This window comes from Podarcis liolepis (assembly GCF_965112155.1).
Source record: "Podarcis liolepis genome assembly, chromosome: 12".
NCBI classification, from domain to species: Eukaryota; Metazoa; Chordata; class Lepidosauria; order Squamata; family Lacertidae; genus Podarcis; species Podarcis liolepis.
The window spans coordinates 31775366-31799708 of NC_139563.1; the positions used below are offsets into that span (position 1 = coordinate 31775366).

At 43.0% G+C, this 24343-nt stretch overlaps 1 protein-coding gene across 6 annotated transcripts in view; it reads right to left on the minus strand.

Moving 5' to 3' along the window:
- Positions 1 to 19238: 19238 nt before the first annotated feature.
- ETV1 (ETS variant transcription factor 1) overlaps positions 19239 to 24343 on the minus strand; it is a 93824-nt gene continuing 88719 nt past the window's right edge. For all 6 annotated transcript variants that reach the window (XM_083468383.1, XM_083468382.1, XM_083468386.1 and 3 more), the window contains one exon: positions 19239 to 22572. In XM_083468383.1, the coding sequence (XP_083324509.1) occupies positions 22351 to 22572 (222 nt within the window). In that variant the 3' untranslated portion in view covers positions 19239 to 22350. The remainder of the gene's footprint in view (positions 22573 to 24343) is intronic.

Genomic DNA, 24343 nt, shown 5'->3' on the forward strand with positions numbered 1-24343 from the left:
CAGAGGGGAAGACAGAGTAGTTGCTGCGATTTTAAATGGGATGTTTCAATGCAGCCAACCAGGGGCTTATTAATCTCTCCGTTTGTTATATCTTCTGCTGTATCTGTGTCTTCTTAGTAGTGCTCGTCAGCTATTTCTGCCTTGGCAGCTCCTATGAACAACTGTCGTTAAGTGCCATTTATTTTAAACATCCTTTGTGCTGTGCTTTACATGGTCTGCATAGCATCAGCCCCCAATAACCCCATATTAACAAACACAATTTTACCCGTGCAGTTCATATTCATCAATATTATTGACGCATTTTAAATAAAGTTTTTATTTCATTTAGAAACCTCAACCCACAGTAAAACACATCAGGGTTATTGTTTTTTGAGGGTGGGTGGGTGGGGGGTGTTGCAAAGGAGAAAGCCACCCTCTCCGCTGCTGGAAGACAAGAGTCATCTGCCTCCTTGTCACTGTGTGAATATGAATATTCCGATGAAACTGGTAGAGCTGTTGCTTTCTGTTGATCTCTGTTACTCAGTGTTTTCCAAGCCTGGGAACAGATGGTGCACCACCTGACTTTGAACAGTCTAATGTAAGATTCATTGTGCTTCACAGGAAATCAAAGATCAAGCAACATTGCAGAAGGTGAAGCAGCACCTCGGTAACCAGCAACACAGTATGATACAGTCATCGCGGCGAAGAGAGAAAGTAAGAGGAAAAGAAATCGAAAAGGAGAGAGGGAAGGAATTGGGGGGGGGGGTAGTTTGACTTTGATTTTCCAATGTTAGAAGTTCAGGCCTGAGAACCGAAAGCCTGAAAAGAAGTGCTTATGAGATTCTTTGGATGCGCACAGGTATCCATTAAAAACAAGTTCAAAGGGCTGCGAATGCACTTTGAGTTCTCTTCTCTTTTTTCCAAACATGTGCAGCTGTCGCTTATAAGCAAATTGAACACTGGCATATTGTATTTTTAATGCTTCCCTGCATTTTTATTATGGCAGTTGTCTTTTGCAAATTGCCCTGGGATCTCTTGTTGAGGAAGCGTGGTTGAAGAGATGGCTAAGTAAATACGCTCTTCCTCCATTTGCTGGCTGATCTGTCTTTGACACCGCCTCTTCCTCTTCCTGTTGGAGAACCAAATGCAACACAGCTGAGAAAATGCAGTAGATGGACAGTTTGCTTCAGTTTCAGGCACTCAGCTGCAGGGGACTTTTTTTCTTGGAGACAGCTGCAGGAGGGAAAGGGGGTGGCAAGAAAGAAGAGAAAATGAATGCCCTGCAGCTATGTGTTTTCTTCTGCTGCTCATTCTCCCTGCAGTGCTTTTTCTTGACATAGGAGTAGTGGTTCCTCTGGCCAAGACAACCTAATCCAGAGAAGTGGAACCCACAGTGCTCCAGTTGTATTGTCCTACAACTTCCATCATTCCTGGCCATTGGCCATTGTGTTTGGGGTTGATGGTCAATAGAGACCAACAAAATCTGGAGGGACACACCACTACCCCCTGGTTTACCGTAACTAAGCAATGCTAGGCATTCAGCTTTGGTCCTTAAATGAAAACCTTCTGTTACACTGGTGGTTTATGATGCCCCTTTTCATGGTATTGAATTTCAGTAATAATGACAGCATGCAATAAATGATTCCATGCTCAATTGAGTTTTTGAATGAACAAGTCATGTAGCTTAGCAGAGGGAAGGCTTTAGCTAGTTTGACAGAAGATCAGGCAAGAGAAAGACAGTAGTTCCAGTCCCACCCCCCCACACCCCACCCACCCCATGAATGAAATTGTATACAGTCTTTGACTAGGCTGGAGAAGAAGCTAAGTTAGACATACTGAATGGAAGCAAATGCTTAGAATTTTTTTTCCCGGACAGAAGGATTTGTGAAACCCAGCCTAATAACAATCTTCAGGGCAGGTCTGTGCCCAATGCAGTGCTGTCAGGAACCAGACTGAAGGGTATTGCTCTGAGGAAGAATGGTGGGAGCCCCACTCTCCCTCTGCTCAAAGGCCTAATCCTGAAGCTCCTCTGGAGCAGGAGGATAGTATCGACCTAGATCAATGGTTCGTGGAAGGACACAATTTGAGAACTGACAGCTGGGCTGAGCTGAGAGAAGAGCAATCATTTTTTTTTTTAAATAATTTTTATTGCATTTTTTTCAGACATAGAACAAGAAAAGAAAAAGAAAACAAAAAAAATAGTAAAGAAAATCATGTCCTTCCAACAACTTATTTCCACATTCCAACGAACTTCCCCACATCTCCCGCACAATGCATTCTTAACAATAAATTTGTCAGCAAATTGTAACCTTGTTTCGTGTGTTTCTTTGTACTTTCAATTGCAATTTAAGTTTAAATCCCTTATTGTCCATTTACTCTAAAAACATACCATATTAGCATTTTTAACATTTAAACTTGATTCTTTCAATAATATTATCCAATTTCATAGATATTGCACTCTCATTGCTGGGGCTAGAAATTTAAATTATGCGTCATTTATAATTCATGTAACTTATAATGTTTTTGCAAATAGTTCTTAAATTTTTTCCAATCCTCCTCCATGGCTTCTTCTCCCAGGTCTCGGATTCTGGCGGTCATTTCGGCCAACTCCATATAGTCAATCAGTTGCGTTTGCCACTCTTCCAGCGTGGGAAGATCTTGGGTCTTCCAGTATTTGGCGATCAGAATTCTTGCTGCTGTAGTAGCATACATAAAAAACGTTCTATCCTTCTTTAACACCTTTTGGCCGACAATACCCAATAGGAAGGCCTCCGGTTTTTTAGGGATGGTGTACTTAAACACCTTTTTTAACTCGTTGTAGATCATTTCCCAGAAGGCCTTCACTCTTGGGCAAGTCCACCAAAGGTGAAAGAATGTTCCTTCAGCCTCCTTACACTTCCAACATTTATTATCAGACAAATGGTATATCTTAGCAAGCTTGACTGGGGTCATGTACCACCTGTATACCATTTTCATAATGTTTTCTTTCAAGGCATTACATGCCGTGAATTTCATACCGGTGGTCCATAACCTTTCCCAGTCTTCAGACATGATATTGTAACCAATGTCTTGAGCCCACTTTATCATGGCTGATTTAACTGTCTCATCCTGTGTATTCCACCTAAGCAGCAAGTTATACATTCTCGATAATACCTTAGTCTTAGGTTCTAACAACTCTGTCTCAAGTTTCGATTTTTCCACCTGGAATCCTGTTTTTTTGTCCAACTTAACAACCTCATTAATTTGGGCATAATGAAACCAATCCTGCACCTTATCCTTTATATCTTCAAAGCTCCGCAACCTCCAATTGTCGCCAATTTTTTCTACTAATTCCCAATATTTCGGCCAGCCGACCTCCATATTGGGTTTTTTCCACGCCTTGGCCTCCACTGGTGATAGCCACCTCGGAGTTTTACTTTCAAGTAAGTCTTTATATCTCATCCAGACCATAAAAATTGCTTTCCTGACAATATGGTTTTTAAACATTCCATGTGTTTTTACCTTGCCGTACCACAGATACGCATGCCATCCTAACGAGTTGTTAAAACCTTCCAGGTCAAGGACATCTGTGTTTTCTAGTAAAATCCAATCTTTCAACCAGCAGAAGGCTGCCGCCTCATAGTATAACCTTAAATCTGGCAGGGCAAACCCCCCTCTTTCTTTTGCATCAGTTAGTATTTTAAACTTTATTCGGGGCTTTTTGCCCTGCCAGATAAACTTTGAAATATCCCTCTGCCACTTTCCAAAACATTCCACTCTGTCCACGACCTGCAAGGCTTGAGAAGAGCAATCAAAGGGAGAGGACCGGGAAGAGAGAGAGAGCTGGTTGAATCTTCCTCCCTAGAAAGTGTGCAGCCCTAGAGCCCTAGAGTCAGGCGTCTGGAAAGGGTAGCCTCTCAGAAGGCTCAGTGGTGGAGGGATCACATGGTGAGGAGATGGGAAGACGGAAGTTACTAGAGGGAAGTGGTAGGAACTCAATTGGAAGCACCTGCACAATGAGAATGGATGCTTAATATTTGTGCTGTGTTTAATAAACCTCTCTGTTGCTGAAAAAGACTGCTTTCGCTTCGTGCTCTTATCTACAGAGAGGGGGAAGGCAAGCCTTGCCTGGCAGCCTGACAAGTGCAGAAACAGGCCTGCAAATTTCGAGTTGTGAGTTTCACTGGGCTGTAAACAGACAAATGGCTTCTTGACTCGCCAAGTATCTAATTCAGGATCAGTGGTTTTGTTGCCTGAGTACTTGCTTCCAATATGCTCTACCTCTACATTTGTAAATAAACCAGAAATTACAAATACACTATATGCCTCCACATAGTGCTCTGTCATCCAAAGGGACCCAAGTCCTATAGTACTACCACTGGACCTCTGGGAATTGAGGAAAACTTTACTGCACAATAGGCACATTCACAAATGCAAGAGTTTAATTTTTAAAATCACAAATAAGCGAATGCATTTTCAACACACCTTATTATAGCCCGGTTGTGTGCGATTTCAGAGCTGTGAAAGTGGCTAATGAATAATGACGCACCGTCTTCACTTTTTTTCTACAGAAAACCTAAAGATATTAAAGGCATATAAGTGGATCAAGGGTGGGTTCACAGTTCGTAAATCATCTTCCTGGAAACAACAATGTTCACAAAACTGTTCCATCACTTCAGCTTACTCAATCACTAACCTCAACACTCAGATGCAAATTCATTTATGTCTCTCCTTTTTCTGATCAAGAATGCATTTATTACCACTGCAAAGCAATTTGCACATATCAGCTTAGAGGTTAAACACTGAGCAGACCAGACTTGCCAAAAGGCAGTTGGGTAATTGTCATAGGTAGACATATCCAGTCAGCTGTTTGGTATCCTTTCCACACTATAGCATAGTCTGCAAAGAACAAGCCTTAACATTTCGCTTTGCTTTAAATAAAAACTATCCCATTTGTATAATAGCTCCCTCGTGTTCTTGTCACATCTCTGGTACATGCTATTTTTTTCTGAATAAAAGTTTAGGAAGTTACTTTGCAAGATTCATGACCATTCTGATTCTGGCAACCAGAACCCCAGCCCTGGTGCAAAGTACCTGGATAATCAAAATGGTGCTGAAACAAAAAGATAACTGTGCTCTTGGAAATTTGTTTAAGAATTTAATAATTAAGCCAGGTGCGGGAACCCTTGCCCTCCAGATGTTGCTGAACTCCAATTCCCATCACCTCTAGCAGATTTGGCCAGGGATGATGGGAGTTGGGGCAGGCCAAAGGTTCCATTCACCTGAATTAGGGGAACCACTGAGGTTCCTGGTAGGTGGACGGTCCATTTCGTGCAGTAATGGACTATTCTCTAGTCTCTGTGGTTTCGGCTGACTGTCCTGATGGACCCAACAGGATCTGCCATGTATAATCCTTCCACATATTTTCCCTCAAGATGTCTCCTCTAACTTTTCTTCCTCTAGTAACTCTTGTGAGACTGGCTTTATGGATGGTGCATATTTCAAAATAGTTCTTGAAATGGTCTACATATGAAATGTATGGCATTGTAGGGTTCCTTTTAAATGCTAAATCCATGCTCTTGTTCGTTTGTTAAAGACAAGGCAAAGACATCATAAGGTCCCAATTGCCTTGCTGGACCAAATCCCAAGCTCCATCCAGTTCAGACATCCTCCTCTAAGTTTTGCAACAGTGGCCAGTCAAATGTTTCTTGGAAGCCCATGCAGGACATAATAGAGAGGGCCATATTCTGTTATTATGTGTGTCTCCTCAGCATTGTTCAATGACAGACATTGTTCGTCTGAAAAGCAGGGCAGCTAACTCTTCTCATCTTACCATATTGGTAGAGCAGTAACAACAGCATCAATAATGACTTCTAGTTGTAATAATTACGATCAGAGTGTACGCATTACTCAATAATATAACCTCTTCCTTCCTTCCTTGGGATGCGGGTGGCGCTGTGGGTAAAACCTCAGCGCCTAGGACTTGCCGATCGCATGGTCGGCGGTTCGAATCCCCGCGGCAGGGTGAACTCCCGTCGTTTGGTCCCAGCTCCTGCCCACCTAGCAGTTTGAAAGCACCCTTAAGTGCAAGTAGATAAATAGGTACCGCTTTATAGCGGGAAGGTAAACGGCGTTTCTGTGTGCTGCTCTGGTGCCGGTTCGCCGGAGCAGCCTTGTCACGCTGGCCACGTGACCCGGAAGTGTCTGCGGACAGCGCTGGCTCCCGGCCTCTAGAGTGAGATGAGCGCACAACCCTAGAGTCTGTCAAGACTGGCCCGTACGGGCAGGGGTACCTTTACCTTTTACCTTCCTTCCTAGACTTAAACTAATTTAAACCTATTCTGCATTTTAATGGTTCTGAATTGTTAAAATAGTCTTCTGATAGTGCTACACCAAAACTATTGCCAATGTGAATTTAGGTCCCTAAAGGGGATTTCTACCTTGATGCAAATGACAGTTTTATTAGGCCAATGATGTCTAATACTGAAAGGTTGACACATTGTCCCATGTATATTATTTTTACACATAATTCTCATTACGCCTCTTTAGTCATATTCTCAACAGCTTTCTTTAGCACCATTACCCTAATCCCCCACTGACTAAGTAAACATGCAATAGATTAGACAGTTGTAACGATTACTGACTGCAGGTCTCCTGCTGCTAAGATCCAATGACAAGCTCATCTCGAGCTCATGTTTCTGATGTTTGGCTGCTTTCCTTCATTATTCCCCAATAAACAGAGCTGGCAAGTCCCCATTCAATTCTGACAACCTAACTAGCAAAGTCAAGATTTAAACTGTGATCCCAACTAAACCGTGATCCCAGCAGCTCAAGAGCTTTCTGAGATGCCTTGTTGGTTGGCATTTCCATTTCCAGGTCATCCCTACAAAATGACGGGGTAAAACCTCCTCCCACCCAAAAAAGTTGTCATCCTAGATCTACTTTGGCTACGGAATCTGTCATTTCTCGTGCAAGCCATCTGACTGAAGGCATGAAGCACTCAACGGGAGTGCCATATCTCAGAATCCACGGAAGCAGGCATTTCTTTCTGAATTATTTTAATTTTAAATTCAAGGAGACATATATGTTTAAAAGGGGTGGTGGTGGAAAAATTGAATACATCGAGATGGCATTTATATGCACATTTACCCAAGATAAAAAGTTCAATTTAACTCAAGAGAACTTACCTGCCCATTGATCCAATCCCTGCATCGGTTTTCTTCCCTCTTTCTCATCTGCTCACTAAAGTATTAGGGGTATTGGTGGGCCTCTACAGCATCTTAAAAAGCAGAGACATCACCTTGCCAACAAAGGTCTGTATAGTAAAAGCTACGGTTTTCCCAGTAGTGATGTATGGAAGTGAGAGTTGTACCATAAAGAAGGCTGATGGCTGAAGAATTGATAGTTTTGAATTGTGGTGCTGGAGGAGACTCTTGAGAGTCCCATGGACTGCAAGAAGATCAAACCTATCCATTCTGAAGGAAATCAGCCCTGAGTGCTCACTGGAAGGACAGATCCTGAAGCTGAGGCTCCAATACTTTGGCCACCTCATGAGAAGAGAAGACTCCCTGGAAAAGACCCTGATGTTGGGAAAGATGGAGGGCACAAGGAGAAGGGGACGACAGACGATGAGATGGTTGGACAGTGTTCTCAAAGCTACCAGCATGAGTTTGACCAAACTGCGGGAGGCAGTAGAAGACAGAAGTGCCTGGCGTGCTCTGGTCCATGGGGTCACGAAGAGTCGGACACGACTAAATGACTAAACAACAAGTATCAAATTAGAGCAGGGGCAGGGAACCTTTTTGAGCCCAAAGGGCATCCTTCCTTGTAGGCAACCATCCAGGGAATGCATGTTAGTGGGATGGCTAAAGGCCAAAGTGAACAGAGCAGTGAAGGTGGTCATTCCAGCCATGAAAAAGTGAGAGGTTTTGTCATGCACATGCACATGCATGCCTCTCTCCATCCAGGCAAACAAGAGGCATTATCGGAATGACAGGTTCCAGCTAGGCAAAAGCACTCAAGAAGGTGCTGTGATGCAGGGGCTGTGATGGGTGTAGCCCAGGGACGGTCCCAAGGGCCGGGCAGTCAGAACAGCTGAACCAGGAGTGAACCTGGATTGGTGTACAACGGCAGTGCTAGATGGGATGAGGGTCAATAAGCAGTGTTCAAACTGTGGGAAGATGGAGGCTCTTTTGGGTTCCCACGTCTAGCAGATAGGCAAGTTACACATTCTAGATGGGGGTCACATTGCCTCTGAAGGAACAGGCATGCAGCTTGAAGGTATTCTTCCCTACATCTTGAGGTCCAAGTGTCCTCTGTGACTCGGAATGCCATTTTTTTTAGCAGCCTCATTTGGTTCACCAGCTATGGCCATTCCCAGACAGGGGTAGCCTGATCACTGTGGTCTATGCATTGGCAATGCTGAGGTTGGATTACTGAAATGCATTGCTCTTGGTCCAGAAGTTCTATATGGTGCAGTCTATGGTGCAGTCTATATGGTGCAGTCTGCAGTGGCCAGACTGCTGTTGAGGGTATGTGGCCAGCAACATGTGGCACCATTGTTAAAACATCTACACAGGCTGGCCATCTACTACCAAATCAAGTTTAAAGTCCTTGTATCAATTTACAAACTTTACTGAACTTGGGCCATTGCTCAAAAGTTAAGTTGACTGCCAGCTTCCAGGTTTTCTGGCCAAGCAGTCAGTAACAAATATTCTATATACGTTCAATCAATCAAAATGTTTATTCGGCTTTACGCCCATCATAAAGCACAACACACAAAACAAATCAAATAAAACAACGGTCTCGTACAAGCCACAAGTAATATAACACAATTCACAGCTCGCAAGGACAAATATTGGCAAATCAAAACAAAAAATTTAAGATTAAAGTTAAAAATTTAGACACTACGCTAAAATCAATGTCTGATGTCAATATCAAAAATTCTTATAACTATCAATAATCAGCTAACATTCCATTCCGTCTCTTGTACGAGAGGACGGCTGTTAGGAATTTAGCAACCTGTAGAGTAATATAAGGATCTACATCTTGAAGAACCCAGGCAAGCTGTAGGTCTACTGGTTTGTCAGCCATAGGCTGGATTATGGAGTTTAGTATACTAGCACGAGCTGAACTGTACATAGGGCAGATAAACATAACATGATGTAAAGATTCAGATGTTTTGTTCTATATACGTTGTTGTTTAGTCGTTTAGTCGTGTCCGACTCTTTGTGACCGCATGGACCAGAGCACGCCAGGCACTCCTGTCTTCCACTGCCTCCCGCAGTTTGGTCAGACTCATGTTTGTAGCTTTGAGAACACTGTCCAACCATCTCGTCCTCTGTCGTCCCCTTCTCCTTGTGCCCTCCATCTTTCCCAACATCAGGGTCTTTTCCAGGGACTCTTCTCTTCTCATGAGGTGGCCAAAGTATTGGAGTCTCAGCTTCAGGATCTGTCCTTCCAGTGAGCACTCAGGGCTGATTTCCTTCAGAATGGATAGGTTTGATCTTCTTGCAGTCCATGGGACTCTCAAGAGTCTCCTCCAGCACCATAATTCAAAAGCATCAATTCTTTGGCGATCAGCCTTCTTTATGGTCCAGCTCTCACTTCCATACATCACTACTGGGAAAACCATAGCTTTAATAAATAAATATAGAAGAGTGGAGAGCATGCTTCAGCCTGAGGTTTCCCACCTCTGCTTTAGAAGCTGACTTATCTGGTCATTTTCATTCACTTTGCTTGTGCAAGACTTGAATGACCTCTCCATGTGTGCTTTGGATCTCCAGGGACGGTGCACCATATATTTCCAAGAGATTCAAAGATCCCATGTATTCCACTAACGTGCATTCTATTCACAATGCCTGCTTCCATCTTAGCATCAGGAGGAGTGGAAGGGAAGGTTACTTTATTCTAATCATGATATCTTATCATTAACACAATGTTCATATATTTCCTTCCAAATGAAATTGGATCTCAGTTCGAAAATCATTACTTATCTATACTTTCTTCGCATATCCACCTCTGCTGTTGTTTCTTGCGACATGCCAGATAGCTGACATGATTGCTGTTATTTGGGAGTTTCAGCACTGTGCAAGCACTGGCATGCTGCTGTTCTTTCATGACAATTGGCAGGATGAGATACTACATCGCAAATCAGAGTGAATAAATAAGTTTTTACAAGTGATGCTCTGGACTGATCTTCAAGCAGAAACACAGAGTCCTTCTGTATCCTCGTGTCTAAATACCATTCATTGCAGCTAGCCTGTAGCAGATGCTCTACATGAAAGATGAAAAATTAAGGCATTTCTGCATTTACTAGAAAGGAACAAGTTCCTTGCAATTATATGGCACTTCTGTCCCTACTATGTCTTGCTATGGCTGCCAGTGTGGGATTAGAATCACTACCTGGCTAAACCGATACATTGCCAATATTGTTCTGCTATCCTAGAGAGAGTAAATATTGGCCCTGTCCATCAGGAATGCCAACTTTCTTGGCTTGATCTAATACAACTTTTTTTTTCTTTTTTGTTTATAATTTCTGTTCAAAATCAAGACAACCCCAAGCATCAATGCTCTTCAATATCTAATTTCACAGTTTTCTTAACACATATCTCGTGTTATTTATTATAGTCAATGTCATCCAAACACCTTTGCCTATATGCCTGCAATATTTTAAATGGCATAACTGGCAAGCCATCAATCATAAATCAAGAAGCATCTTTTAACTTCAAGTAAGATCGCTTTTGGAAAGAAAGCAAGTATCGGATGGTCTAATTGGATACATTACTCACATCTGTAAGTGACAAACGCCTGTTCGAGGAAGTAAAAAATTCCTCTTATTGGGAAGGTGCAGGAAGAGGGGTGGTGGTTCCCCCCATTCCTCCTCAGTCCAGCCCCAAACAAGAATGGGGTAAGAAAGTATCCAAGATGGAACAACTCATGGGTCCTTATGTCCTGTGCCTTTGTGCATGATGAGTGCATTTGACATGCAATCAACTGGTTATCTGAAACTTCTAGCATGTGCCGCCTCTCAGGGATACAGCCTTTTGGTCATGAAAGCAGCTGTTCTTCAAGGAGGAAAGAAAGCATCTTGCATGTGAAAAGTTTATCACAGCACTAATTGATATGTTCATGGGAACCCATCCTCCTTTGATCTACATTGTCTGGGGAACAAACAAATAATTAGAAGAGAGTGCTATTAACAGGTTTAGCACTGGGATACATAGGATACAAACTGTTAATTTGTATAAAAAATATGATCCTGCTAAATGAGATTCAGATAATTGGAGTCCTACTGTACATCACATTTTTGTAATTAGATCTGCTCTGAACTTATTTCAGTCCAAATCAATTTAATGCCATTATTAGGTTATTAGTACAGGGAATAAGCATGTGGCATTGCCTGCGTGTCCTTACATCTCATCAGCAACATTAGTATTACATTAATTAAACTGGTAAAAAGAGGAATGGGGGGGGAGGAGAGAGGGGTAAAAAGAAGGCACAACCTTAAGCAGGCTGCATTCAGCAAAGATGTAAACTGTGTGGACAGTGCCATTTTAATCTAAAAGGAAATAGTTGATGTTCACATCTTCCACACAGCGAATTGCACTAACTACATTAACCAGGTGATGTTCATTTCACTTTACAGGTAATTTATTGTGCCAGCAACACTGACTCCGAGGTGGTTCACACAAATAATTTACCTTAAGCAAACACCATTTGTCGCTAATGACAGGGCAAAGCAAACTTCGGGAGCATTTATGAACAGTAATGTCTCTCTCTTGCCCTACGCATTTGCAAGCCGATCTCTGTTATTTGCAGATGAATTAACGATGGCTTGCAAAAATCATTAAAGCCATCTGCTTGGATGAAGAAAGGGAGGGAGGGGGAAACCCACTGCGATCATTTGATTGTACTGTAGACCACACTACAATGTATTCTTTTTAGCATCATTTCCCCTAAATTTGACATGACGTCTAAAAAATGAGCAGCATTATCAGAGGTTGTTATGCCTACTTGGAAAGCTTTTTTTTTTTTTTTTTGAAAGAGAGAGAAAGAGAGAGAGAGAGTGATAAACAGCTCATACAGGTAGCCTGGGGTATTTGTTTTGCTGGTCTCTGTTAGAGGAATAAACCTATTACAGTTTCAACAATTAAAATCAGTAGTTACATCAGACAAAAAGAAGAAGTCTTAAACTTTGCCATGAAGCCTTAATCATCCCTGAAATTATATGATCTAATCAGCATAAAAGTGTATCATCAGTGTTTCCCCAAATTAGTTCCTTTGCTCTACTAGAATACATTTTAAAGAGTCTTGCATCCAGCTGCTATGTGACAAATTTAAACTTGTTTTTAAAGGGCTATGTAATTGTATCCCTAATGAAAACTGAAGTTATAAAAGCAGTGGCTCTTTAGTCACTATAAGATTTCTGTATCTCATTGGCTGGCACCGTGACCTCAGGATCCCTTGTAGGTGAGGGACCTCAAGCACAGCCACAGATTTTCCCAACTAACTGAAGTCTCATTGATTTCAATGGGTCTACTCCTGTCATGATTATGTCTAGATCTGATGCTTTATCTGAGGACAGCAAACCACCACAGATGGGGTTGTGCAACAAAAATACATAGCTTGGCAGCACCGACTGTAAGAGGCATTATGCTGCATTAGTGGTAAGGTTGGCTAGAAACAAATAGGAGCGGTAGGAAACAATTAAAGTTGGTTGGCATACAGGAAGCTGCCAAATGCTGAGTTAAACCACAGGCCCACCTGGCTTGGTCTCTCCTAACCCTACCTGGAAATATTGAACCTGCATGCAACTCAGATGCTCTACCCTTTCCCTGGATGTCCTATCCCCTTGTTCGAGACGTCTTGAACGAGATTAGATGTAGCACGGAGGGTATGTGGAAGGAGAAGCGAGATCACACCTTGCCTCCTGCACATGGCATTTGTGAGGTCTGAAAGAGTAATAATGTGTGAAGAAAATGTCCCGGACTCTCCAAATAAACATGCGGTGACAATAGGCACACAATTTGTGTGAGCACAAGTGTTTTCAGACATCATGCTGAACACATATAGGGCCCAGTGACCACAGGTGGGACTGATACGATCTTGCTACACATATTCAGAGTGGTTTCTCCGCAGTGGTTTCTATCCCGATGCCTTTAAAGCAGGTTTTGGGCCCTCCGGTTGTTGGGGCTGCTGGGAGTTGTAGTTTGGCAACATCTGGAGGGCCAGTGGTTCCCCAAACGGGCTTAAAAGGAACAGGCAATAGGAAGGGAGGGAAGTGAAGAAGACAAAACAGTGTTGCTATAGAACACCATATTTTATATGGCTTATATTTTTGTAAGTTCACAGTGTGCTCAGGTGTTGCCTAAAGGTAAAAAATAAATAGGCAACTGATCATAGGGGAAGTGTATCAACACACCAGTGGAAATGCATTCGTAAGTAGGAACGTCATTTTTACTAAATATGGTTTTTTAAGAGAATTGTTCTAATATACCATTCCAGTGGAACTTTGCACCCAAAAGTACCGGTGTGTTATCTTTTCCTCTTTCTGCTTCTCAAACCATTTTCTGTACTTGTAGTAAAGATCACATCCCTACTTTCTACCTTGCTCCATTTTTGTTGCTGTTTCCCATCACTGAAACACCTTTCTTCCATCTCCTAACTCTCTTCCAGTGTTTTTAAATCCAGGTGTTTCTTTAAGACGCTTCTATTCTCTTGGCTCTTGATGACTGAATCTTCTCCACTTTTACTTTCCTCTTCAGTGCCTCTAGTCTTTAAGAACATAGGAAGCTGCTGTATACTGGACCATTGGTCCATCTATTATTGCCTACCCTGACTGGTAGCTGCAGCCACGAAACATTCCCAGCCCTACCTGGGATCCTTCTACATGTATTGTGTTCCCACAGGCAAGTCCAGTGTTATTTTTAATTTTTTATATACTGTGCTAGCAGCTGTATTGCTCCTGTGGGAGTTTTAAGGTTCTTCAAGATGTTTTCAGAGGAAAATATTATCAGCGCTTTACCAAGTCGTACACCATGATGGAAGAAAAAGGGGGTATAGAAAGAAGAATTAAAATAAATACATATGGTACGATAAAAAGATAGCAGCTATGGGAATGGTAAAGGAAGGATTGGTACAGAATGCTAATGACTAAGCAACAGTATAGTTGAAAAGAGGAAATGTGGATATATGGAGGCAGCACAGCTGGCAGCCATTTATAGATTATTTATTGAAAGGAACATAATATCACATAAGGGTTAAGGTTTCAATATTGTCAATAACAGAAGGCATTACAAGGAATTATGAATTTTAACTTACAAATGCAGGTTTTGGTAGTATTTTGCATTATTCTGAATGATGTGTAATTTGGTGGAAGGGAAAGTCTTGGCCTGACTGCTGAAGCCATAGAAAATAGGATCCTACAAACAGAAGAGTGAAGGTTTCTGGAGTAGAAATGGAGCCCCTGGTCTTGTTCACACTAATCTTCTCTGAGATGGGTGACCTCTAATTGGCACCATTCTGCCTTCTGACAAGAGGTACAGGGAAATCTGCTGACAGAGCCACACTCCCGCAGGCAATTTCCCCAGGGTTTTATAACCACAGCTACAGAGCTCTACAGCTAAGTGTACCTAAGGATGGGAGAGGGAACACCAGAGACATCTTCAAGTCTGTGGTCATACCCACACTCTCTATTTAAGTCACATTTAATGCACAAGGCTTCCCTGCCCACAGAAAAAATCATGGAAATTGCATTTTGTTAAAGGTGCTGGGAACTGTAGCTGTTGGAGGGGTAAACTACTGTTTCCAGGCGCCCCAGAATGCTGTGATCTGAACCAATCCCATTAATCCTCTCACACAAAAATCCACCCAAAATCCTGGTAAAAATGGGCAGCCAGACAGACTCAAAATGGGCAGTAATGGGGTGGGATGGGGAGAGATCTACAATTCCCAAAATGGTTTAATAATCAATCCCCTTTCCCAGGGAACTCTGGGGATTGAGAGGGGTACAAGGGACTCCCATTACCTCTCGGCATCATGAACAAAGTTCTCAATATTTCTTGGGGAAAGCCAAGGCTGTATTAAGTGGTATCATAGTGCTTTAAATGCATAGTGCAGATGGGGCCTAAGCAAGAAAGCATCTATGCACGTGCAAAGGGAATGCACCAGTGTGACACATACTTTTTGTGCAAATTCTAATCACACACATACCTTGATGGTTAAAAAAGCGCACACCTGCCTCTAAGTGTTATTTAACCTGATTTGTATTCAGTTCAGCCAGTGGCGTAGCCTGGGGGGTGCCAGGGGGGCCAGCCGCACCGGGCGCAACATGGGCGGGGGACGCGCTCGCACTAGCAGCTCTCTGCCCCTACTAAAATCCACGGTTTAGGGAGCCCGCGCTCGCTTGGCTTGGCGAGGAGGTCGCGGAAGGGGGAGAGCGAAGCCTTCTGCCGCGGGCAAAAAAAGGAGAGGAAGCCGGGCGGGCGGGCGGGCTGGCTGGCTGGCGGGGGTCTGGCTGCGCCTGCTGCTGCCGTTGCCGCTGCTGCGGGCTTTGACAGCTTGGCGAAGCGGAGGGAGAGGAGCTTTATGGTAATTGCGGCTCTCTCTTCACTGGCCGCCTGGGTAGTGAGCCGAGCAGGGAGTCTGGCGAGGGGACCGGAAGAGACTTTTCCACCTCGCCTGGTCAAAAAGGAGAGCGGAGTCTCCTCAGGGCGCCCTCAGGCAGGGCAGGGCAAGGCAAGCAGAGCGAGGAGGAGAGAGAGGGGAAGGGGGGGGGGAGAAGCAGCCAGGAAACGCTGCGGTGTGGAGGAGGAATCAATTAAGGAGAGAAAGCGAAAAGCCTTGGAGAAAGGGGAAAAAGGAAAGAAAAGAGGCAGCTCCAGGAGAGCGCGGGGGAAAGAGAAGCCTCGCTGCTGCTGCTTGGGAGAGTAAATTACTGTACTTGCCTTGCCCCGGGTTAGGGGGCGCAAATTACTTGCCTTGCCCCGGGTGCTGATAACCCACGCTACGCCACTGAGTTCAGCAACCAAATTTAGGGGTAAGGAAGTGTTATTTGGCCCCTGTCATGTTTGCTTTATGGTCCTTCTTCTCCCTTGGGATATTTACTTCTTGATTCTCCTGTGACAACAAGCCAAAGTCTATAGCAAGCCACAACTACCCAGAAGTCCTCTGCTTCTGGAGAAGATTTGGCACACTCTTCTTGCGTTATGTTTGAGCATGGATATCAGTGCGTCGGGACTCTTTCCCGTGCCATTTGGGAAAGGCCAAGTTGGAAGAGCTTGTGCTATTGCTCCTCCTTCCCATACGTATCATGTACGACGAGGCCCTTGGCAATCTCCCAGTGTGCTAAGCCAGGCCTCCTTTATGTCATCTACGAGTGAATCAGTCCCAAGCTGCTGGGACATCCTTGCTCTCACTCATTCCAAAGTGTACCTGCTCTTTACTCATGGACCGATTCGTAAGGAGCCAGAACAGATGGCTGGCGGTTCTTTCCAACTCTATTATTTTGTGTTCTCTTTCTCAATTGCTCAGATTTTCAGTTTTACTTTGTCCTTGATTCTCTCTCTCTCACTCCCCCCCCCCCAGTGTGTGTGTAAGTGGGGGACGTGTGGAAGGATGTTGTGCATTTTTAATCTAAGAATTTTTTTTATTATTTTCCCTTAAAATATTTATTTCATCTGCGCTGCAATTAAAGTAATTGTTGTCTTCCGCTCCATCCCGATTCCTGACTCCTTCCGAGGTGCCCTTTTGCTACCATGCAATCAAGTGTCACATTTCAAGATCCTGTTTGGACAGGCTGAGTTTCACATTCCAGAAGAGCAATTGGCCTTTCTTTTCTGTCTCCCGCTCAGGAATGCCAGTCATTGTTTCCAGAAGAAGAATTTGCTATTATTGTGAATGGAGAAGGACTGCGGTGCCAGTATCTTCATGGAATTGCAGTGTCACAAATGCATGTGGTGGTGGGATAACAAAAATAAAATCCCATCACAAGGCAATGGTAACATGGCAAATAAAATGGCATTAAAAGTGGTAAGGAAAGAATGCAAAAGGCCTGAGAGGATCAAAGCAAGCCTTCCTTCATGAGTGTTGCATAAGCATAGATAACTGTTAACTAGACTATCTCCTTCTATGAGACGTTGGCTCTGGTGTGCCAGCCTGACCTGTCAAAAGGCACTCCATGCAACTTAGTTTACATGAAACTCAAATTCTAAAGCTGGCGCTAATAGCTCTTCCCAACTCCCACCCCACAGGTTGCAGACACAATCTCCTTGAACTGAAACACTGTCTGCCCACGAAACCCTTGTCTTGTCTTGTCAAGGCTGAGTTTGTTTTTTGGCCCTCACCCAGCCCATTCCAGGCACCAATTCAGCCTTCCTACTTCCTCACCTGATAAAAGAGAATTAGAATTAGTGTGGGTGGCGCTGTGGTCTAAACCACATAGCCTAGGGTTTGCCGATTGGAAGGTCGGTGGTTCAAATCCCTGCAACGGGGTGAGCTCTCATTGCTCGGTCCCTGCTCCTGCTAACCTGGCAGTTCGAAAGCATGTCAAAGTGCAAGTAGATAAATAGGTACCGCTCTGGTGGGAAGGTAAATGGCATTTCTGTGCGCTGCTCTGGTTCGCCAGAAGTGGCTTAGTCATGCGGGCCACATGACCCGGAAGCTGTACGCCGGCTCCCTCGGCCAATAAAGCGAGATGAGGCCGCAACCCCAGAGTCGGCCACGACTGGACCTAACGGTCAGGGGTCCCTTTACCTTTACTTTATAGTGATGATACCTTACCCTCACCTCAAAAATCCTAAGGTGACCTCCCACAGTAGTTTATGTAGATACTGAAAACCATGGGGGATAAGTGAGGTCCTGCAGGATCCAAAGCACAAAATGCAATGGAACTGAAATAATTGGATGGAAGGATAAATATCATAGATCAGATCTTGTTTCTTGCAGTTAGCCTTATACATCAATGTGGAATTATCTTCTATCAGATCTTGCTCAAAAGCCTTTTCCTATTCCAGGTAATGAACACTGACCACCTGAGGGTTGATCTTCAGTTATCAGGAGCTCTTAGAATGAGACTATAAAATTATACCCCTATTTAACTCTGACAGGCAACAGTTTCAGATGATAAACCAGTGCTATCCAACTTCCTTCTTCCCCTCTGGGCTTGACTATAGAGTCATTAGCTTTCCATGCCACAGGGAAGCAAACTATCTTTCAGTGGCTAAGTCCTCTGAGTTATTTATACATTCAACTTGTAGCCTGACCTCTCCCGATTTTTTTTCTAATCTTCCCTGCATTACAACCCAGCCCTCATTTCTCTCAGTCTGCTCACTACAAGCCTTGACCTCTCCTTATTCACCATATAGCTGTTTACCCACCACATGATTTCTCTATTCTTCCTTTTTCATTGCAGTATTTCTTCCTAATTACCACATTGCTTTAATTATTTGAACATCTTCCCCCCAAAAGTATGCATAGATGTTTAAAGAAACCAAGCACTTTTCTAAACTGATTGTCCCAAGGTACTACAAAGTAGTACTTCTTAGCGAGCAAAGAAAGGATGTTGATGTGACAAAATTGAAAACTTATGGGGTTGTCAATATGTCATCCGTGGGCCCAAAAGTTGTACTCCAGATAAGAGTGCAATTACTTTGTCCTATTGACTTCAGAGTATACTACTCTTAAATTGCCTCCTTTGAACATGTTTTATGCAATCTGATATTATACATTTTACATAATAAGTTTTTAAATATTTAACCTGCTTTCTTTTTAAGACAAGCTGTACCTCTGTAAAATGCTTTTCTTCCAGGTCTAAAGGTCTTACTGGAGAACTCTATTTTAGGGTTGTTTTTTGTCTCTGGATTTTCACTTTTTGAAATATGGCAACCCTACACTATTTCACCCATTTAACACTATTTCACCCATCTAAAGGAAAGGCAATGTTCAGATCATTTAAGCACCATGATTAGACCATTTCTGATGGTCATCGAATTCACTCTTTCTTATTTTCCTGCCCTGGTCCAACCCTAGTTGTGCTTGAAATGGTATTTATGCATGGCTAGTTGTGCCAGGGTGTGCTATGGGGGTGCATTTTTGACATTCAAATGCACATGATCGATTGGCTCCCATTGTTCCTGAGACAGTAAGTGGTGTTGCTGTTTCAGATGCAACAATGGAATATTTTTCTTCTGCTGCTGCTCCAGAAAATGGTTTAGTTGTCTTGAATCGATGAAAGAGTGAATGAACCTACATAAACACCACGAGAAATCCAAACCACCACCTTTCAGAAATCAGCTGCCAGATTTATTAATCTACCTGGAAAATGTGGAATAAAAACAGAACTTAAAATAAACTCTTTTCAAAGGTACAGTTTCAAAAGGGTTAATCAATTCCATATAACATCTTTTTGTACCATTTCCCCCACCCATCCACCCCGCAAATTCATTCAATGGTGGGTGAAGTGCCTATTTTCTTCAGTGAATCACTACCTTATACAGTATATATAATTTTGTAAAAAATAGTATTAGACATTTGAATTAATGTTAGGCTTCTTTTTCTTTTAAACCACCCGCCCCATTCACCAAATATACATCTCTTCCTGACAATAAATGCTGCATGCCAATATTGATGGAGTCGAAAGCATTCAAATAACTTTTCATTCAAAGGGGTTCTATTTCATTGAAAATAATGTCTACCTTAGGAGTTCCTTATCCCACACTATACTTCTTCAGTCTCCGTGAGCCCCAGCCAGTATGCCCAAATATCAGGGGTGCTAGGAGTTGTAATCCAACCTATGTATGTATAAAGGTTCCCCACCTTAAAAATGGGCCCCTCCTGTATTATAGCTAGGTTTGGCCTATAGACAAGTTGACTCTTGGCCAAAGTGGCTGGAGCTGATGGGAGCTGGACTCCAACATCATCTGAAGAGCTACAGGGCTCCATACCCCTGGTTTAAAGGTTCTAGTCTGCACCAATGGGTGCTTTTTGTCTGTTCTCTTATTTGTCAATTGGAGCATTACGGCTATTGATTATTAGTGGGAATAAGGTAAAAGGCTTCCTATTGAGGTTTCTCTAGGGGGTTGCATGCCCTGGATTTGTACACATGCACCTATTAAGATATCTTATGCTTCTAGGTGTATTAAGACGCATATCCAGTGTGCTTTTCCGTAACTGTGGTTTATAGTGGCTAACACTTGTTACTTTGAAATGAATTGCATAATAAATCATGTATAACTGCACTGGTTTCCTGACCGACACACAGTGCAAAGTAAATCTCTACCTCAAGGCATCTTTGATATCATGTCATTTACAATGAAACATTATTTCTGAGGCTAACGATTATGGAGTCCTATTCCCAATTTCCTTTTGCTCCAAAGTTGTTAGCATCTGGGAAAGATGGGCATGTTGGGGGGGGGAGATACTTGGAAGAGTCACTGCCTAAAATACTCACTGGACAGCTCAAATCTCATTTCTATCCTTTTCAAACTAGGAAACTCAACGTTTCAGAAAAGGTGTTCATAAATATTTAAAACTTTCTCTCTCTTTTTTTTTATATGTAGAATAAGGTGTTTCTTGCTTTCACTATTACCCTTCTCAAAATTAAAAAATTAAAAACATTGTAAAAAATAATAATCAGAAAAACCTTTAAATCGTCTCCCAAACGTATCTGATCACATTTACATTTAGTGTCCAAAAAACAAAAGTTTGATTGATAGCATCAGTGCCAGCACTACAACATCATACAGCAAAGTCATTGTATTCTTTGACGCTTTGTATAAGTCTCGGCTCCACTGAAAGGTATAAAATGTTCTGCAGAGCTCTTCTTAGCAAGCTGAAGCTTACTATTCATTTCTCAACACGCGTAAAAGCTGCTTATAGAACAGCTGTGGCATAAGCTATTTTTTTTCCTAAGCAATAAATGGTTCAAGTCATCTATTTTGTCCTGAAATGCTACCTGTAGTTACAGCATTGCTTATAAATGGGCATAGTAAATTCAGCAAAGAGAATATTACAGAAAAAAAGACAGCAGCAGAAGCATTAGCATTATCTAGTATGTATATAGGTTATCAACGTAACACAGCAGTAAAAGGTTTAAATGCATATTAATGGGTACCATGTCTAAAAAAAACAACCATTACTAGAGTACCTATTTTCGTGTATTGGATATTTTGCTCAAGGAGTGCTTGCTGTGGTCTAAACAGCATGAGATATGTGACCTAGTACAGTTAATTCCTATCGATTAAATAACTTATTTATGAATAAAAGTAAATGGAAGGACACAATGCGACTTCTTCCTCTGTGATCACAATTCTGTTTTCAGTCTTGAAATAATATCCAGAATGGTTCAGCACATGGCATTACTGTACTCAGGTGGCTCTGGAAAAGGCTAAAAGGCTTTACATTCGCTGTACTTGCATAGCAAGATGGCACCAGATACAAGGAGTGAAACCACAATCCGCTTCAAGCCGGGAATAGTGCTCTCCATTCCACCCTGAATGCCTTCCTTCATGAGCCATTAACGAGCACAAGGCAACAGAAACGATGTGTAGAAACATTTTTAAAAAAAACAGGGGGGGGGGACAAAAAAACAAAACAAAACATGCCTTTTGAAAAACAAAACCAGAAAGGTGCACTAGCACTCCTAGCTCCTATCTAATTCTGCAGCTTCCAAAACTGGTCCGCAGCTCAGCAGCAGAGCCCACACTTTGCATGCACTATGTTCCAGGTCCTATCCCTAAGCACTTTCTTGTAGGACTGGGAAGGACTCCGGTCTGAAACCTTGGAGATCTGCTCAAGTCAGTGCGCATGCAGTAGTGAACTAAGCTGGAGCAAATGGTCTGGTTTGGGGTTTTTTTTTTTTAAATTCAGGTGTAGAAAATAGACTAGGGTGTGGCAAAAAGGGTGTGACTGGTCAGGGCCATGTCTGTGGCTAATAGAATTTCCCAAGTCGTGTACAAAAACGGTTATTGATCACATCTAGAATTAACTGTACTATGGATACCCAGAGAACTTGTACAATATCTTGAAGCCAATATGAAACAGAAAACAGACATGATACAGCTTCGTTGTACTTAAAACCTGTATGTTCTATTCCCAACCTTAAGGTGGGGGGGGGGACACAAACCCACCCTTTTCTTCTTGTTCCACAGAATAAAATCAATAGATCCCAATCTCCCCCTTTCAAATAAAGTGCACTGTCCATGGGAGACCATACGAGTGATGCAACAGGAAAAGCCCCTTTATAGTACTATTTTATTCTTTTTAATTCTTTTTTTGTGTTTGTTTGTGTTTTATTTTTTTTACAAAACCAACTTAAGGGGATTCGGGTTTCCTCCTGGTCTCATGAAAGAGGAGAAGCTTGGGGTGGGGTGGGATTCTTCAGTGTCACTGCAGTTAATATACATAGCCTTCGTTGTAAGGGTGGGTGTTGCAGCAGCCTCCTTCCTGCATGTAGACCATGCTCTCGTCAAAGTGGGACAGCGGCACGGTGTCCTCTTCGTTAATATGGCGCTCCATGTCGGTCTTCAGCAGCGGGCGCTGGTTGTCCGGGAAGGCCATAGAGAAGAGGGCTTCGGGGTCGCACACAAATTTGTAGACGTATCTTTCTCCAGCAACCTTAGGGGCAAGGTCAGAGAAGGGGGTGGGAAAAGGTTGTGAGAGGAAGACGTGGAATCTCCTTCCAGCAGAAAGATCATGCACTGTTTCATCCTCATGTACAAGAGAAGCAGAAGACCCCAGTTAAGAGGAATGAGAGATCGACCGATCTCACTGTTGAAATGCAACGCTTTGCAATGATCACTTTATCACCTTTCTCAATCCAAGGACCACATTCCCTCATGGGCAGCCTTCTGGTGGTCAAGGCCAGAGGCAAGAGTGAACGAGGCAGCAGGTGTGGTTCTTACTTTTGTATAGAAAAGCCACAGGCCTCTGTTTACACTCATGCACCTCTCTCTATCATCCATCCAGGCAAGCAAGAAACATTACTGGAGTTGAAGGACACATTCCAGTCCTTATTCGGGCAGCAATGGCATGATCAAACTGGAATAAGTAACCACAGGTCTAGGCCTCTCTTGGGACTCTTCCCAGACCTCACTCCTTCCCAGACCACACCATTCAACAGCCCTGATCCCTTCCTTGTGTACTCTTGCATCTCCAGAAAGATTCCTGGTTGAAACCCTGAAGAGCTGTTGTCCGTAGACCGAAACGTGCTGATCTGGTATAAGGACAGTGGAGACCAAATTCAGGGGTGAAACACAGCCAGGAATCTTTCTGGAGATGCCTGGGATATTTTATACGCAATGCCGCTTGAACAATCCAAACCATAGCCTTGTGGGAGGGGAAGGTGTCCTCTGCCCAAGGGCTTGTGCAGCAGCTAACTTTCTGTCTTGCATACAAGTACCGTTCATGAAGGCGTGTGGATCGATTGGAAGGGAGGCGTGGACACTGCTCCAGGTGAACTGGCCTCACTCTGCTTTTCCATCAGGTATACAGAAATGAAGAGTTGCCAGGGGCAGCACCTCAGAGTCACAGAGTCCCCTGCTTCTCTGCCAAGCACCAGGTCTCCAGGGGCAGAGGAAGCTGCTTGGGTGCCTGGGCCCCACAGGGGCAGGGTAAACCGTGGGGCCTCTGGAGTTTGCCTGCCTCCTCCCACTCAGCTGTCCTACAGCTAGGGAGGGGGGAGGCAGCGGGCGGACCATTTGGGCAGCAGAGACACGTGGCTTGGGCGCGCTGCAGGCCCCGTGGTGAGTGCCGCCCAGCATTTTGTCACCCCCCTCAGTGGTGACACCCAGGGTGTCCCGCACCCCCCACACTCCCACCTGCAGGTCTCTTAGTGAAGGCCCAGATAATTGAGCCTGAGCTTTCATAGCCACCACCCGCCACAAACCTCCACTGTCAGCAACAGCTGCAGAAATACAATGTTTTCTCCTGCTAATTATGCTGTTTTAAAGGTGCATTCTATAACTGACCTCCTTTAGTAATGTTTTATTTTGACAAGCTTAAGGTATTTTTTGTTGTTCACTTTCCTGCGTTACATGTGTATTATGTACTTGACCCTCCTTTGTAATGGCTTGTTTTGAAATCTTTAAGATATTTTAGTTTCCTGTTAATTATGTTGCTTCGAATGTAAATTTTATATTTGATTTTCTTTCTGTAGTGTTTTATTTTGGAATGTTTTATTGTAAACTGCTTTGAGATTTTTTCCCTTTAAAATATAAAGCATCATAGGAATGGAAATAAATAATAATAATAATAATAATAATAATAATAATGATGATGATGATGTTAACATGTAGGCAAAGTCTTGTTCTCTATACTGATTATTGTTAAACGGGTTTTGAGCTGGGACTGGTTTTAAGAAAAGGAGTTCAAATGTTTTTAAATTAAG